Source organism: Patagioenas fasciata, chromosome 4, assembly GCF_037038585.1.
Source record: "Patagioenas fasciata isolate bPatFas1 chromosome 4, bPatFas1.hap1, whole genome shotgun sequence".
Classification (NCBI taxonomy): Eukaryota; Metazoa; Chordata; class Aves; order Columbiformes; family Columbidae; genus Patagioenas; species Patagioenas fasciata.
In genome coordinates this window covers 42,314,049-42,333,054 of record NC_092523.1, presented here as the reverse complement: position 1 = coordinate 42,333,054, position 19,006 = coordinate 42,314,049, and the positions used below count along the sequence as shown (strand labels likewise).

Genomic DNA, 19,006 nt, shown 5'->3' with positions numbered 1-19,006 from the left:
TGCAGTGATCTAGCCTATCTCCAGAGACACTCTTGTATATTTATAATCAAGTTTCTTGGATAAAGAGAAGAATCTAGAGCATCATGTTATATTACTTTTTTAAAACTTTCAATAAAACTTTTTGGAATTGGATATTAGGCTTCTAAATGAAAAGCTTCCAGTAATTAGGTTTTTATTCTTTCTCCCTCTCTCGCTCTTTCTTCTGTTCTCCTCTCTCTCTTCTGCTCTTGTTACAAGACAGTGACCTATTCAGTCTACTGGGCCCATAAGACTAAAGAAGTGTAAAATAACTCCATGATTTTATATTGGGGAAGAAAAAATATAATGATTTTATATATATATTTCTGTGATGTTTCCAATAAGGTAGCCTATTGATTTCTTTAAATCAGTCTTTGTGTAATGGTATGTTTAGTACCCAGTGATAATATGTCACTAAACTGCTTCCGTTTATCATAAGTTTGAGTTACTTCATGATTCTCTGCATGTTCATTCAAAACATACATGATGCTTGTTGTCATATAGAAATGGGATTTGTTGGGACATTTTTGCTTGGATGATGATTCATTGAACAGTTAAAAAGAGAAAGGTAGAATGTTTCTAGCCTTGAGCAAATTTTTTGGAGCACAAACTCATCTCTGGTGCCATCCTGGTACATTTTTTTCCACAGACAAGAAAGCTGCCTGCAAAGAGAAAATTTTTGTTTTTGAATCTTGCAAGGACTTGATACAGGTCCCTTCAGGCCGAGTACGTATTATTCACAGACTGGTGGCCTCTGAGGGTCTCAGAGGTACGACCATTTGTCCTCTGAATGATTCAGCCTAACATTTTGTTAAGAATGGATCTTTCCCTGTTCTGAGTACTGAAGCGAGAAAAGAAAGTATCCATTCAAAACTCAGAGACTCATTTCCATCTGTCAGCATAACAAATGGCTTTGTTTTTACATGGCAAAACATTTGTTCCTATAACTAATACAGACTAATTGTTTTTTTCATGGATTTTGAAACTGGGCAATCAATTTGACAGAAAGTCTGTTCCAAATTGTGAAGTGTGAGGAAGGCTCGTTCAACAGTTGCATCCTTGATTAACCATGTAAAAGTAATTATTGTAGTTCAAATGTGTTCCAAAGCTTTTCCTTTCTACCTTCTGTCTATTATTTTCTCTCTGAGGAGGCCCAATGTGGGACTGCTTGCTTATGCACTTGTCTCTTAAGAGATTATTTTACAGAAGACAACTTTATTTAATGTTGAAATATTTCTCAGTATTTTCACACAGTTTTGTGGAAGGTGAAGATGAACAGGGCTTTTATTTAGAATTTGTGTACCTACTCTGTACTTAAAAGCCTAACTTGAATGCATTTTGAGCTTGCCTTCCATTTATTTTGTTATTTTAGTAGAAAATTAGAAACTAATGCTTAGGAAGGGAAATATTGAAGAGTTTTGTTCTCATTATATCTAATTTCTCATTTGCTTGTTACTATTCTTAATTTGCAATATGGAATTAATTTATGGTAGTGCTTGCTTTTGCAAAGATGGAAGATTATAACTTTTCTTTGAAATTAAGTGGATTTACTACATCAATTTTGGACTTGCATTGCAAGGTGCATAAGCTGTATTGTGGAGCTTTTATGCTTCTTTCACCATCAAAATGACAACTAGTATAAGTCTCTGGATGTAAGATTCTGGGAGCTACCTACGTTTTCTGCTGTCTCTTAACCTTCAAATCTGTTCACTTCTGCAAAAAGCTTCCAAAAACTTTCAGTGCACACAGATTTGAGATTTACAGGACACAATGCAGTGGATACTGAGTTTGACTTGCAGAATTTATCCGTAAATGCACATTAACACCGTGTATTTTAAGTATAAACTGATTTTTATGGAAAGACCTGCAAGTCAACGGATCAAGTGTTGCATACATTTTGTGTGTGCAATCGTAACGCAAACTTCCTTCATTGTGTTACTGAATATGAGTGAGAGTAAAGGCAGTAAATGCATGATTAAAACAATGAAGAGAGACTTAAATTATCCGTAGTGGCTTATAATCTATAGAAATCTTTGCTGTGCCTACTAAAGTCTGAAACATCATGTGTTACCTTTTTTGGAGATAATGCTCATTGCTGCTTTGCGAGGTACATGAGGCTGAAGGAGGTGAATGCTCTGCATTCCAGCCCTGCAACAACTGGACCTCTGGGATGATCGCAATTCCTTCACACTTTCTCCTCCTCTCTTTTGCATGTTGAAATGACACATTTTGTAAGAGATTTTTTTTAAAGATGCATGTGTGTTTATATATACTTATTTTTATATCTCAGGATTTATATATGTGCATCTATACATAAATACAGGTATATACATGTGTATACATACATACGTATGTGTGCAAATGTATGTACATGTCAAGAGCAGTCTAACTATTTTAAATGGACCAGCTTCACCTAAAATGACAGCAACTGAATGACATAGGAGGATGGCAGCTGAGGTCTCTTGGTAGAATGACAGCCAGTTAATCTAGTTTGGCTTTTGTCCATGTGATGAATTTGTAGCTGTTTAATGCAGGTCATATTTCCTCCCTTACTCTCTGCTTTGCTTCTAACACACTAAAAGCTCTTTCGAAGGATTATATGTTAATAAACAGAACTGCATGTTACATTGTAGACCTCCTTGGAATAACTAATGCCAATTTCTTTTGTATGTTTTTCAATGAAATGTTTTTCTTTTGTGGTGTTCTGTAATGTCCAGATTTGTTAAAAGTAAAGCACACTGTCACTCTGCTGGGGAAAAAAAAATCAACTTATTAAAGAGGTTTATGTTAAATCCTTCTTTTTTTACATGTTTAGTGTGCGGAACTTGAAACCCTTTTTGGCCTACATGTTCCTTTCAACATACCACCATAAAGTTGTGGAAGTTGCATGAAGTCAAATACTTTATGTGTTGTCCATAAATTATACTCCTGTTTTTTTACTGAAATTAAGCTTTGAATGGGACATTTATGAAATTTTTACCAGCTAGAAGACTTGAAAGAATAAATGCTGGTAACGGTCTTGTCTCCTTTGATTTAGCTTGTTTGTTTTACTAGTGTTCCTCTCCCTTAGGAACTATCCCTCATTTCCTAGAAAGATGAGACAGACAATTGGTGCCATGGTGCAAGGTTGTAGGCTGTGCAATGAGTAGCTAGAACTAAGGTACCACAAAACTGCCACACTGAGAAGAGTGACTGTGCCCTCTGGACTCAAACAATGTGCTAAACCTTTTTCGTTTTGATAACAAGGACCACTGCTAGCTCTGATGCTCACCCAAACTTGTTGTGTATTTCTTAGACAAGGATGAGTGTTCGAAGGACAACGGTGGCTGCCAGCACGAGTGCATCAACACGGTAGGAAGCTACGTTTGCCAGTGCCGAAATGGATTTGTGCTACATGAAAACAAACATGATTGCAAGGAGGGTAAGTAGTTAGGGATTTGAACGGTTGATTATAGGTAATGCAGGCTTAAACATTTGGGCTTAAACACTCTCCTGCCCCCCTTTCCTGTCACTTCTATCCCCAGAACTTATGTGTGGCTGAGTTTGAGATCCACAGGAATACAGTTTGGAAAACTTGGGATCATTGTTACAGAGTGCTACTTTTAATAGTTCTGTGAAGTGCAGAACATTTAAGCCTGTGATAGAGTATTTATCAAATGCTATATTAAAGACAGGGATAGAGTTTCTGGAGAGAAGCCTGGTAAAGTTGCTCCTATCTGCATCAGTTAGTTTCCTTGCAGTCAGCTTGAAACTGCATCTGCCCTTTCTGATTTTATTTTAGGGGACATATTCAGATAATCTGAATTCCAATCAAGTCTCTATGCATCTTCCTATTTGCTGCTCAAGGTGTGGCTACCTCCAAGTAAACAGTAGTTTTTGAGGACTTAAGCAGAATTTATATTATCTGCAAATTAACCTCAAGCATGAAGTGTCATGTGAGCTACTGTGATTGCTCAAGGCTGTATTCTAGCATGGGTTTAATTTACGAGTAAAGGTGTGCCCTTTGTGAATCATTTGCATTTTCTTTGGTATTGGAATGATACTTGCCTGCTCTGAAAGATTCTTGTTGAATAATTCTCTGATACTTATAAAGCAATTTGAGATTGTTAAAAAAGATAGAAAAATGAAACTAGTTTATTTCTTTCCTTCTTTAAGTTTTAGTTCTCTGCATTTATTCACAGAGATGCACTTCCACCGATTCAATTACAATGTGAATGACTAAGCTGTTCTTGGTACATAGTCACAGTTTAGTCTTAGCTGTTCTCTAGTCGTATAGATGTCCCTAGAAGCTGTGGTCTAGACATCAAAATGGTTGGTCTGTAGCTGCAATAAGAAAATTAGTGAGAAGAGAGATAAATAAATTGTTCAAGAAATATCATTTGAAGTTGGACTGACACGATTTCTCATATGGGTTTTCATACTTACTTGTATGTAGAATAGGGGGAATAGCAAAATATTTGATTAAATTTTAATATTTCTGTATATTCCATTATAATATTTGCTTTCAAAAAAAACCACAAGCCACCCGGAGTAAACAACAGTTTATGTTATGCAACAAGCAATAAACAAGCATACTGGATTAATTGCCATAAAGTATATGCCAAAGGGGAAGAACATGATTGTGCACACTGAAGAGCACACTTAGCTGTCTTCCTAAAGATCCTTTCCATTCAGGAGGTCCCCTGACAAACAAAGAGTAGTTTTCTGGCTACCTGTGAATGCCCAGACTAACTGATGCTATCACTGTTGGCACAGCTGAGTGTGAACAGAAGATCCACAGTCCTAATGGCATCATCACGAGTCCCAACTGGCCTGACAAGTATCCTAGCAGAAAGGAGTGCACATGGGAAATCAGTGCCACCCCTGGGCAGAGGGTCAAATTGGTGAGTTTCTGCCTACTGACTTTTTTCTCTTTTCTTCCACCAAACCTGCTTCTCAAATGACAATTTAATGATAAGAACCTGTTACTAAACTTTACTATCAGTTTGCAGCCCAGAGGTAAACTGTTTTAAAAACCTGTTGACTCCTGCCATTTCCTGACCAGCTGTGGCTACTCAGTAACATAGAGCTGTGAATTTGAATTTGTGGTGATTGTAAATACTCTGGACAGCAAAGGGCAGGATGAATACTTTCCTCCTGTCAGACTTTACTATATCGTTGTTGCAATTCATAAAATTTGCACAGTTTTTTTACAAATATGGCAGAGGCCATTTACACAGACAAAATTAGAAGTTAAAAACAGTCCTCTCCACACATCTTTGGCATTTCTGTTCTGTACTTTTCAAGGAGGAAAAGAAGATACAATACCGAAGAATCTGGACTTCTTATTGAAAAGTGGCTCCAGATTTTAACATAAGTAGAAGAGCAGCCTAAGCAGACTTATGTGACCTTTGGATTCAGCTGGCTGAGGACAGTGCTGGTGGCTGAAGGCAGGCTAGCAGAACTTGGGGAGCTTTGCTGATCTACTGAGGTTACGTAGCCTCCATATGAAACCAAAGGCACGGACTTGCCCAGGGGTTTTTCTGCTTTGAGCTCAGCCCCAGTGTTCCTTCAACCAGAGTACTCAGAGAACAACCACAACAAAAGGTGGCCTTACATATTTTTAAATCTGATAAATAGATTTCACAAATGCTTTGGGGCAAATAAAAAGAGAGATGTTTCTGCTTCAGAGAGGTAGAAGGAAAGCCAATATTGATGCAGGGATGAAAGGAATGTTGCCATCTCATAACTGTTGACCTTAATCAAAAACATAGCCCTGTTACTGGTGCTGATGTGGGATCATGTATTGATCCCTGTTCACCAGAAGTAAAATGGTCGAGCTGTTCTGAAGGGTATGGGGGTGGTGGAAATTGAGTGGTGTGTGTGCTCTGTCTGTTCAAAGGGTGCAAACCAGGTTTTTGATTCAGGTGGCCTTCCTACTGCCACTTCTGAGCAAGTGTTGTTCATCCTGGCTGAATAAACCAAAAATTCCAGCATTCAGATTTCTTCAGTGAAATATCACATGGTCTGTTTTAAAATAAAAGGTTTTAGAACCTGAAATCTACTTTTCTATGCAAGCCAGTAGGGTCAATCTACTAAATTCTGTGTGTATAGTATCTTTGAAGTCTGTCTAGGACAGCAAGATGCCATATCAATAATATTAATAATATTAATATCATGCCTCCCCTACGGATAAATATTTTTTCTTGGACTTTCACACCATATTTAAGTTTGCTCCTCACATTTTACTTAGTCAAATTGAAGAAGGAGAGAACTGATTTCTTCATGGTAACAAACCACATGATTTGTGAGACTGTGCTTAATTTTTTGAGAAGGATGTGTGTACCGAAACTAAACTTTTGTTGTGATTGCTCTCACTCTGATGATCATAGAAAAGTCTATTCCTGAAAAGGCTAAAACTAAGCATTTGTTGTAATTGGGAAGGCTATGAAAAAATGAAATGTATAGATAAAGATTGCTTTGAAAACGTATGTAACAGGGAGAGCAATTTTCATAAGCTAGTCAGCCGGATGTTTAGAAGAGACAGACTCAAGTGTCCCATTCAGGCAGCTACCCATAAGTACCACCAGCGTATCTACTCAGTTGAGTGCTATAGATAGAAAGGACTGGATGTTCAGAAGCTATATGTAACGTTTCTGAATACCATTCCTACTAATGAGATAATCAAAACGGGGGCCATAGTCATGGTGGGGTAGACATTCAAAAGTATTTGTCCCAGGAAGGTGGAGTGTGATTTAATTATATTACCAACTTTGTGAAATCATCTGTGAACACTGTTGGCAGCAACTATTCAGTTATGTCCAACTCTAAGTTTGTGTGAGTTCTCCTCTTTCAAGCCCGTTCTTAGTCCACTCCTGGGAACGGAAAGCTTTTAAAAAAATTGAGATCATCTCTGTGTCCTTTGAAATATCAGGCATTTTGAGCTTATGAAAGACTTGAGATCTGCTTTTCCTTTAAAAAAACAAATTTCTTTGATTCTCTTTGTAATTGCCAGAATCAACTGCTAGAATCGCAACATATTTAGGACTTTTTTCTGTTCTTCTTTGTGGGACCAAATATAACATGTACTGTCCTCCTGCAGGCTTCGGAATCCAAGTGATAATTCAAATATTAAAAATAATAGGTGTGTCTTTCACTTCATGGTATGAAGTACTTCCTAGAGAGTGAATTTTTTGAACTGATGAGAGTGAACAAAATGGATATCATTTTCCTCTAAAAGAAAAAGAAGTTCTGCAGGCTGCTTTTGGATCACATCTAGTGCTCCCACTGATTTCAAGTTGGCTTGATTGAATTCTATATTTAACTAACTCTCTAACTAACAGTTAGTCTCTCAGCTTTCTGTTTTGTTTTTTTTTTTAATCCTTCAGATTTTTTTTGGATATAAATGACAACACGTACTTGGCATCATAAAAGTAGGATGTCTGACTACAATTAAGAGCAGCAGGAGGGGCTGCTGTACAGCTGTTTTCGCTGCCTCCGCAGTTCCAATCCCTTAATTTAAAACCCCCTAACTTTCCAGTGAAATGAACCTACATCCACAGCACCATGCAACTCTTCACTTTTTGCAAAACAGAAGTGTTATTCTAAATATTCCGGTTCTTTAGGCAAAAGACTTTGTGTCAGCTATTTATATTTCCTTTAGGTCAGCTGTTTATATAAATTACCATTACATTTCACACTGACTGGGTTCCACAAGGGATTCAGCAGGTCAGATTTGCTTTTGTGTACCAGATGGAATACATAATTGACACATAGGTATGTTGCCTTCTCAGTGTTGACGTGAGAAGAAATTGCCAGATATTAAGCTTTAGGTTTCTTGATGAAATTTATCCCGGTCAAAAAGTCTTATCTGAAGTCTCTTAGATGTTTCCTTGAAATAAATTTGTTGATACCTGTCCAGTCTTGGAAGACACTATTCCGTACTTGTAAAGCAGGTATTAGCTGTATATTTAAACAGTTTCTGTAGGGTATGGCATACACTTTTCAGAAATGCCTTTGGTTGGACGCGGAGTTTGAGAAATTTTAATTCCAAAGGTTTTTAATAGTAAGTTGGCCAGGCTTTGATCCAAAGGACTTGCAATTTTTAGTAGGCCTGAATTTGTCCTTGCAAGCCACCATAAGCAATGGAGAGACTGAGAATCCCTAGAATCTCAGAAACTATGATAAATGTTTTGAAGTACAGAAGAAACATCACATGTTTGAAATGAAGTAAACTTTGTGAGCCCCAGTTTGTATTCAAACTATACCAGCAATTTGAATTTTCTTGGGAGAGCTGAGGACAGCAAAAGAGTGAAGTTTTGTAATAAACAGTCAGCATAATATTGTTATTTTTCACAATGAATTCACTAGCAAAAAAGTGATTGTAGCATGAAGGGTACAGCCTGAAATATTGTTAGTATTGTAATAATAAAAAATAGATCTCTAGATATTAAGTAGAAAATATAGCCTTCATGAGTAGCCATTCATGTAGAAAGGTTATTCTCAAAGGCTTTAGTTGCCGTGTAAGTTTGGAAAAACAAGAGGGGGGTGCATTATGTTTTGCAGATGTTTCAATCAGTCCTCAACTGTCTGAGGAACCAGTAGTTTCTGGATTTTTGCTGTTTTGATGTTCTGTGAAATTTGGAAGAATCCTACAAACAGTACAAATGCAAAAGAAAAGTGACTGTATTCTAGATTTACTATTCTCTTATGGGTATTTGTTGGCTATAAATATTCTAGTCCCTTTCTATATGAAGAGGAATCTTAAAGTCCACTGTCCTAATTGTTATTCCACTTTCTCAAAACCAGTATGTTATTCAAAGCTACGGGTTTGTAGGGGCAGTAATGTTAAATCTGTCAGTTCAACTACATCTAATATGTATTCTGGAACACACTAACAGTACATATGTACCATAGAAGTACAGTAAGCACAGTACTACATTGAGTCATTTTGCCTTCTTTTTTTCCCCTCAGACCTTCAATGAATTTGAGATAGAACAACATCAAGAATGTGCTTATGACCACTTGGAAGTGTTTGATGGTGAAAGTGAAAAATCACCGATTCTGGGACGCTTATGTGGCAATAAGATACCAGATCCTCTTATTGCTACTGGAAACAAAATGTTTCTCCGCTTTATTTCTGATGCGTCAGTTCAAAGAAAAGGCTTCCAAGCAATGCACTCTACAGGTCAGAAAAATCAGGATGTGCTTTACTAATAATTTCTCCCTTGTTCTTTAGTGGAAGATTCGTTTGTAAGAATGGGATGAGCTAACAGATTAGACAATGTTACAACTGAATCTAATGAAACCTTGAGAACAGCAGGAAAAGTCTGAGATTGCAGAAAGTATTTTCTAATATTTTAGACATTTCTTTCTCCTCCTCTCTCTCCCTCATAGGTAAGCAATTGAAAGACTTTGAAAGAAAATCTGGTAAAAAGAAGATATTGGCATAGACAAAGAGATAGTAGAATTCATTCCACTAGTTTGCAAAGCATTCAGTAGCTTGTCATTGTATTTGTAATGGCAATGCTTCACTGGGGCATGTGATGCACTTCCATTACTTTCCTGTTCTAACCTAAACAAAAGACTGGCTTTTGTGTGAACAGCTATTACTTTCCTGTAGAGCTAAAAAGTAAAAACAAGCCAAAGAAGAAAAAGAAAAAAACAATGCTGAAGACTTTCTTAGGACCTTAAGAATATAATCTCCTTCATATTTACCATTTAATTTTGTTCTTTGGCAGAAAGCACTGAAATTACAAATGGTGTTTTGCAATTGCATTGTTAGATTTCTTGAACCGTTTTTGTAGCATGTGCATTATTTCCCCGATGTTACTTGGCTTACAGTGGCCCCTAGTGCCGAATCTTTAAACTTCCAGTGCCTGCTGTAAAACGAGGGGGTTTTGAGTGGGTTTTTTCATTTGTTTTCTTCTTAAGCCATAATGTCTGTACTCTTCAGAGTTCGTTCTGTATTTGGCAATGAATATTAATGCAAAAATATTTATAAATATCTGTTCTAGTAGATAAGTTTTACTGACAAATAACAGTTATTAATAGAAGATAGTAAAGGTGATTATTCACTGTTAACATCATGTGACATTAACCAGAGTATTCACTAAGTTGATGAATAAACAAATCCTCATATATCAGTGTTAGCATTTTCTCTTTTTTTCCCCTTCTGCTTTGTTAAGAATGATTCTAAAACTTTGTTAATTTAATTTCCCTTTCAGAAAACAACAGTAGGCAGCAGTATTTGAACTATTCACTCTTTATGATCTGGGCCTGGAAAGTGAAAGTTTAGCTACCTGTTATTAAATTTGTTTTTCTTGTGGAAGATCCTATTTTTACAAACATGCTATTGTTTGCCTTCCCTACTGCAGTAAGCCCTTCCCTTAGATGGAAAATCAGATAACAGCAGTAATAATTACTCATTTTTAAATTTCTTCGGGGTAAATAGTTAAAGTTCAGAACTCTTGTTAGAAACAAGTGTTGTAAAACTACCATCTCATTTATTCTTCTCATTTTCAGTTTGCAGAATTGGAGCAGTCACTATGTGAAGGAAATTCAAATGTATATTCCCTAGCTTTTAAAGATTACTAATTATATTATGACTTATTGGATTTATCTGCTGGGTTTTATGTGCCTTAACTGTAAAAACTTTCTTTGCATGCATAACAGTGCTTTTCTGAGAAAATCTGAAGAATAAAATCTGCCCAGTTTTTGAGAATGTTGTAGAAATTATAAAGTTTGCCTTCATAACAGAGGACATTTATTTCTGCCAACTGCTGTTGCACAAACTTTCCACTAAGTTGACCAGCACATGACCAGCATGTGCTTTGAGGTAGTGCTGGGATGAGAGACAGCTCAGATCTTGCAGCCTTTTGCAGCAGTCTTGAGCCAAACACGGGTGCTCCGTGGGAATTTTAGCTTTGCGCTTGGAACATGTGTAAATGAATAGATATCTAACAAGTGTATAGACAGTGGATTTTATTTCCCTATTTCACTTTTTCAAGCAAATAATAATTGACGGTGTGCAACAGAAGTAGGTAATGTTGTGCTCAGTCCTGCGTAGCTGTGCAGACAGGCAGAGAGAGCTGAGGAAGCTGCTCCTTTTGCTTATGACCTGTTGACAGAATTCATTCAGGAGAAGGAAGGACTTGTGTAATATAGCAGCAGTGAAAGAGTAACTGTGTGCTATGCACAAAGGCATCTGTTCTACTGTATTCCTGGCATATTCATGATTTAATGGCCACTTATTCTATTAGATCCTGATGATTATATTGGTTTCCCTTCTGTGACACTTTTTTGGCTTGAAATACTTTCTGAATTCCAAATTTCCATTGAATATTTCAGAAAACAGGATAAAACTGTGGCATCAGAGGCAGTAAACTTTCAAAAAATAGATTGGACACAATCTATTGCTCCGGGTGGAGCAAAACTTAAAAAATACTGGTTTTAAAGTGGAACACAGTTTTAGAAAGAGATCCTGTTATATTTTCCCCTCTCGAAAAAGGCATAACCCATCCGGAAGGAATTTATAAAAATGCTTCTGATAGAACCTTAAACATCATTGTTCAGGGAGTGATTTGGTTGCCCTAATACAGGCACCTAGTTCCCTTCTGGAGGACCTCATTTACAGTACCTGGCCTCCAGCCACTGCTGCAGGAGATTGCAGGTCTGTTGAATGGTATAGGTCCAGTTCTGATCTGTCAGCCCTGGGAGGATGTCTCTGACGAATTTGGACATATCAGATGTCACTCAGTTTAAGACTCTGTGTTACTTCCAAAATGACTGTAATAATTCAGTATGGCAAAGCTGAATCAAATTTATAATCTTGTTTTACTAGTTCCCGTACTGTGCATTTAAACTTTTCCCATCTGTCCAGCTTGTTAAACAATAGTTCTGGTATCAAGCCTGCACAAGCGGTGCTGTGTGGCGCTGCTCTGGTCTGTGCAGACCCATCACAGCCTATCCCACACATCCTAATGCAGCGCTGTATCATGCAGGCTGCATGTAGACTTTTGAAACTACAACTTAGTCCTTAAGAAATTGAAAATTTACTTGTAATTTGTAAAAATGAGACTTAATACTAAAATATAAGACTGTAATCTATGGGAGAAGGGCAGGGGAAAGGGGATTGCCATTTTCTGTGTTGTTAGTATGGCTATAACTCTCCTTTAAGTTCCTGTCCACTGTAGCAAACAGAGAAAAAAAAATGCAGACAGTTCACTAAACATTTTCTCCTTGACAGTTGTTCTGTGTCTGAAGCAGGGCCATGTTGGCAACAGTACACAAAAAAAAAAAAAAATAGGACAGCAACACAAAACAAAACCACAAAGGATAATAAATCAGTATATTAGAATACCAATGAGAAATAATTGTTTGACCTGTCTAACTTGACAAATTTTCTTTATCATGTGCATATTCCTGCTCCGGCAGGGGAGTTGGACTAGATGATCTTTTGAGGTCCCTTCCAGTCCCTCACATTCTGTGATTCTGTGATCTATCTGTTGTTTAAAAGCAAAAAAGTTTTGAAACTTCAGATTGAACAACAGATCATGCATAATGGATTACTCTACTTACATAATTTACATTTCCTGTTTTGATTCCTTCATTTCCTTATTAAGAAAAAAAACCAAAAAACACGTGTTTTTAAAAACCAAGGATTTGGTCATTACTGTCTTCAATTCCCAGCTGAAATGTGGCTCCTCACAATATAACCTTGCAGTTCTTCATGTTCAGTGTGAGTGGAGTCCAAGACAATGTAGCAAAATTCAAATATCCCTTCACTGAATCTTAGAAATGTTTAAGTCTTGCAACTTGTTTCAGGTTATTATAAAATGATCAATTTATAGTATCTACACTTGATGAAAATGCAGATGGATTTATCTGATCATTTATAAAAATTGGATCTACACTTGTTGAGTCCCAGGTTTTGGTTCAAGCTCATTTGCACTTGATGCTTTTATGGGTGCTATAAGGGATGGTTTGTTTCTAATGAGAAAACAAAATTAACTATGCTGTTTTCATTGAAATCTTTGTTCCTGTAAAGTAAAAAAGACTCCACCCATCTCCTTGACACATAACAGACAATGCATTTTTTTCTTTTAAGTACAGTTTTCCATCTGTTGTTGGTTACATTGTAATAGCACTTTTAATTGGCAAATGCATAACATCTCTATATTTAAGTTACTGTAGAAGCTATATTCAGTGACTGTTTAGGATGGAATACTAGTTTTCATTATAGCTGCTGAAAATATTTAGGAAGGGTAAAGTAGTAGCTACTGTGTATGTATATGTGTATATATATATATATATATATGTATAATTTTTTTTTCAGTACATTTCCAGCAATTTGTGTTCTCCAGCAAAGTGGCTAAAGAACAGCTTATTCAACTATACAATGAAGTTAATTCATATTAAATTATAAAATTTTGAGCAGTTATAAAAAAGCTCTAAAGCACCACATACATTTTGCTACTGTGCACAAATTGAAATTTATGCTGAAATAATGGGTTTGAAATAAGGCAGGGATCTCCTGCTCAGGACTTGCCTCAAGAGCAGGTTTTCAGCTACGTGACTTCCTCTGGAAGTAGCAGCTTTCTCCTGGCCACAGTCATTTGCAGAGGAAGACCTGATCACATCCATGAACTATGCAGCAACAAGCCAGTGAGCTTGGCAATGGTGTTGAGTATAGGGCAGGGTGTCCAAGCACCGCATGGTGGTTAAAGCTGTCACTCCTGTGAAACACAAGGCTTTTGCACTTGATTGTTGGCTACATGTGTACTAGAGTTGATCCTCCCATGCCAATTGCAAAGAATGTTGTTAACCCACCTGGAAATGTTGTCACCACCGAAACGTGGATGCCCCAGTTACCGTACTTGCCTTGATGACCATAGGCACCTCTCAAGTGCCTGCACAAGGGACATTCCTTGTAGCTTTGGTGTTCCCTGTCTTCTTGTCTTTCACTTGAAAATTAGAAAATGTGATCAAGTCCCTGTAGTTATAAAACATAGTTTATGTAAGAAAAACTCAGAATGATGAATTTGTATTCATACTGGGTAGTACTTCACTCTATACCTTGTTTGAGTGACCCACTCGTGGCATAAGAATGCACTCATCCTGAATAAGGCCAGGTATCTCTGAAAATAAAATGCTAATTGACACTGACTGAATAATCTTCATCCTTTTTTTTTGCCTCCTTCCATTTAGAGTGTGGTGGTCGGCTGAAAGCTGAAACCAAGCCCAATGATCTGTATTCACATGCTCAGTTTGGTGATAACAACTATCCAGTCCAGGCGGATTGTGACTGGCTCCTGATGGCAGAGCGCGGCTATCGAGTTGAGATAATATTTCAGACTTTCGAGGTCGAGGAAGAGGCAGACTGTGGTTACGATTACGTGGAGCTCTTTGATGGCCATGATAAGACAGCTCTGAGACTTGGTCGATTTTGTGGATCTGGGGTAAGTAACCAGGTACAACAAACAGAATAAGAAAGACAGGGCAGAGGAAGGAAAAGGTCAAGAAGGGGTGAAGTTCAGTTACTACACCTTGTAATGAAGAGAGTTGATTATCTACCTCAGATTATTTTTTTTTTTTTAATAGAAATTTTCAGGCTTGTAGCACAAGTGTTCCCTGGAAATATTTTAAAAAATAAATATTCTTATCTAGTTTTTGACCAAACTATTGTAATCTTATGTTAAGCTTTAGGTGGCTGACAGTGGAGTGTTTTATCGTCATCCAAAAAAAATAGTTAGCACATTTTTACCTTACAGAGAGAAAAATGCATTGGTGTTGAAAATTGTCACATTAAAATTCTTTCAATTTGAATGAAGAAGTCACATTTTACAGGGAGAGGGGCTCTTGAGAAGCATTTATAATATGCTCATCTGTTAGTTAAATCTGATTTTAGGAAAAAAAAGTGCTCTTAAATTGTGTGATCAATATGAGCCTTAAGAAAACTCTGTCATCCTGTATACAACTCTGACACATTTAAACTGTGAGGCATGGAGAAAATTATCCAGGTGACATTCTGAAAAGGATGTATTCTATTTCTCCTATTAGACTTGCATTGTGCTATTGGTGACCTGCCTTATGAAAGCTGGTGCAATGATTCCACAAGTCCTCATCAATTCTTTCTATGTGTGCAAATGGAAGCACACTTACTTTTATGCATACATTTGCCTAGAAAGGATGTTTGAAAGACTCTGCATGAGATGTTAGGATCTTTTAATTAACCAGGTGACACTTTTTTGATTCAGCCACAGTGCTGGATCAAACATCTCAGTTGTTCATGTGACCTGCCTGTAAGATGGCTTAAATACTTTTAGGCCATTTTTGAACACTTAAAGTTGCAAGAAAAGTGCTGTCACTGAACTATAGAGAAATGCTACAAATGAACCCAGCATCTGCTAATTTACACAAAAATACTTTTCTTTGCAAGTTTTCTGGAGAATGGCCCAACCTTGGCTGGATTTTTTTTTTTTTTTTTTTTTTTTTTTTCTGGGGGAGGAGGTGTTGCTGTGTTTTATTGTTTTGTTTTGGTTCTGACAAAATATAGATGAACGGCTTCAGTCACTTATATGACTCCAGCAGAACTATAGAAGGCATCTGGGATGAACAAAAGAACTAAGAGCTTTGTTTTCTTTGTCTCATAAGAAAAGATTACAGAGGTGCTCCTTACTAATTGTCGAAGTTAAATCAAATTCAGAAAGTATGATGCCACATTGATTTATATTGTGTGAAAACATGCCTTTCAGGCCCAGACCTCAAGACTGAAAGCATGCACATTAATAAAAAGCAAAAAGTTATAACAGATAATTTAGAAACTTCTGCCAGCAGATAAAAATTCAAACGTCATGATTTAAGCTGACCTCCAGCTTTAATGAGTTTAGATTGTCATGTCCTCACTCTGCCTCAAAAATTCCTAGTTTATAATTGAGAGCTGAATGAGATAGATACAATTATTCTGTCTGATGATGTCAGATGGCACCATGTGAGACCCAGGGGAATGACATGACAGGGCATAACAGGAAGAGAGAAAAATCCATACCAAAAAAAAAGTGAATGAAGGGAATAAATACACAGAGTGGACAGATAATTTATTTGTTTATTCATTTCTTTTAGCCACCAGAAGAAATTTATTCAGCAGGGGAAGCGCTCTTACTTCACTTTCACACCGATGATACAATCAACAAGAAAGGATTTCATATACGATACAGAAGTATAAAATATCCAGATAGTGTGCACACCAAAAAATAACGCAAGAACCTCTATGGAGAGTGAAAAAGAACGCACAGTGGAAAGGAAGGAAGACGTGTCTCTTTTTTTTAAACTGAAGTTATTAGCACAAATGTTTTGTATGAATTCAGTTGAAATGAAGACTTACAAGAGCAGAGACTGAAATAAAATAAAAAAAGAAATCACCTATCCCAGTGGAATAGTCAAGATGATGATGTGCAGGCTCCACACTTAACTACCTGTGCAACGCTTGTGAAAGGACTTTGCGTGCAGGGAGGATACAGTAGCTTTTCCTAATGGTTTGACATTTGTTATAGATGCGTGCAGATTCAATCAGTTGGATTCAGGGGAAGTGACCCTACAGACCCTTCTTCCTCTGACAATTGTATGGTGTTCAGGAGGTAAAAAAAAAGCTCTTTCAGGTCACACACTCAAAATATTGTCCTTATATCTAGTTGCGTTGACGTTGTATTCTGTATACAGTGTGTACAAGGACTTGGAAGAAGATATTAAATAGGAAGGTCTTCCTGCATTGTTCTGTATTTTTTACAAATTAGTCTGTCAGGTTATCAGTGTTTTCAAACTGGAAAATCCTACTTCTGAAACATAACTGATCTTTAGAGTATTTTGTTTTACTAATGACTGAGAAGTCTGAACTGTTACATTGGTCATCACTAGTTGACCAGTTACTAGTTGACTGAAGTTGAACAGCGTAAGCATCTGAAAATGTTTGGTTTACTGGTTAAGTAAGCTATCTCTGATGATGTGCTCTTATTTTGCACTGAACATAGAAAGAGACTGAGGTGAAAAGGTGTCCTGAATCAAAATCTGTATTCATGAGAAACAGAAATAGTCAAGGATCACCTGAAACTCCTCCAACTGACTTTGTTTTCAGCAGTACCTTTGGAACAACTACTAAGCTTTGGACCCTTTCGTGAATGAGCTAATTGTCTGGCTTAGCTACTCAGAAATGAAGCTGCAGTAGTATCCAGGAAGGAGGTTTCACAAAGTGTTTTTTTATCTGGAAGTTAGAATATCTGTGATGGTGAGAAAAAAAAACCAAAACAAAACAGACCCAGGATTTGTTTGTTATCAGAAGTGAATTCCTATGGTGCTATTCCATGAACATTAAAAACAAAAACAAACTAAGAAGTTTTAGACTTTTGAGCCAATAGCTTGCAAATCATGAATGTCTCACTACGCCTGGCTGCATCTGGAGAAAGAAGGCTTTACTGCTCCAAGGGAGAGTGGGTTGCAACAGCAGTGCTAGTCCTGTGGAACAACTACTATTATTGCCTTAGAATCCTCGCACACAGTCAGACAGATCTTCCTGTAGATACTCCTCTAATTTGAACACTCGGACATCTTAGCATACGCTAACAAAAGGATCTTCAAGCAAAAGCCCCATCTGCAGAATGAGATCATCTGCTGTAAATACAGTGACCTGCTTTTGATGTAGAGATATGTTACGTTTAGAACTGAGATATTCTATGTGCTTTAGGCCAAACATGGCTTTAGTCATAATGTATATGCATTATGTAAGTATTGTGTGAATGAGTGCTCCAGGGGAGTGAGAGGTATTGTATGGATGGAAAATTAAATTGTTTCTTTATGTGCCAAGTTCTATCAGGACCCTGTTTGACTGTAGCAACTTTTCTTTAAAGGCTTCATAGACAGATAATGAGGACTTCTGGTTGGCAAGAATCAAGATTAAACAAAGTATTATGTTTCACTTAAAAGAAATATTATTTTGATATCCTTTGATGTAAGTTGCTACTCAGATTAGCTTAGTTTCTGTTACCTTATTATGAACATACATTGGCACTAATAAATCTGATCTTTTTTTTTATAAAAATAAAAACCAAATGTCTGTATAGGTGTCTTTGGTTGTTTTAACAGCACTATTGCCGCTCATATATTACCATTTTCCTTTCCAGACAGTTTATGTGTGTGAAGTTAAAAAACTGAGTAACTTCTGTGTTTTTGTAACACTGCTCCACTATTCTTTTGTTTGGCTTGTTTTTTTTGTTTCAGGGTGTTTGCACAAAAAGTTAACTGCAAATATTTTCCCCAAGGTCTTTTACTACAAAATTCAGGCAGAAATCTTCAGGCAGAAGTCTTCCTTTTCTCTAAATTTGTTTTTTTTATTCCTCTCAGGGTTACTATGACAGCAACAGGGCTAAGCCAAGATTATTATTTTTGGAAGGGTTAGTTGCTGTTGTTGATTCCTGCAGGTCCCTGTATAAATCCTACTGTCCCATGTTAAATAGTACAACTGGAATAGCCAAGGAAGAAGGTTAGACTGGACAAGCTGAGGGCAAGAATACCATACAGTGTATTTCCAAGACACTGAGGAAGGTGATTCTTTGTGGTCATATCAAAATATTGCTTTTGAGCAAAATGTGTCTGGGATTATTTCAGGTGGAATATGTAGAAGTTGGAAGAGAGTTGTTGTAACTTTGAATACAAAGTTTAATTTTGTTTCTCTAATTGCTTATTCCCTTGTAGATCCCATATGCTTAAGAGTGGTGAAAATGAGGAAGGTGTTCCTAATGATTAAATGATTAATTTAATAATGAAAATGATTAATTATGATAAATGGGACATATGGATCATATCTTTGCATTGCCCATGATCCTAGTCAATGCCTCATGGTGCTGTCAGATGCTATTAAAAACATAGTTATTTGCAAATCCTATGAGGTTTCTCCTGACATAGCAAATGTCACATATTCAGTGAATTCTGGACGTATGCCTTGTAAGTAGCCTAACAA

At 36.9% G+C, this 19,006-nt stretch overlaps 1 protein-coding gene across 7 annotated transcripts in view; it reads left to right on the top strand.

Moving 5' to 3' along the window:
- TLL1 (tolloid like 1) overlaps positions 1-18,107 on the top strand; it is a 136,602-nt gene extending 118,495 nt beyond the window's left edge. For all 7 annotated transcript variants that reach the window (XM_065837344.2, XM_071807723.1, XM_071807725.1 and 4 more), the window contains 5 exons: positions 3,314-3,439; positions 4,774-4,901; positions 8,971-9,184; positions 14,206-14,456; positions 16,120-18,107. In XM_065837344.2, the coding sequence (XP_065693416.1) occupies positions 3,314-3,439; positions 4,774-4,901; positions 8,971-9,184; positions 14,206-14,456; positions 16,120-16,254 (854 nt within the window). In that variant the 3' untranslated portion in view covers positions 16,255-18,107. The remainder of the gene's footprint in view (positions 1-3,313; positions 3,440-4,773; positions 4,902-8,970; positions 9,185-14,205; positions 14,457-16,119) is intronic.
- Positions 18,108-19,006: the final 899 nt, after the last annotated feature.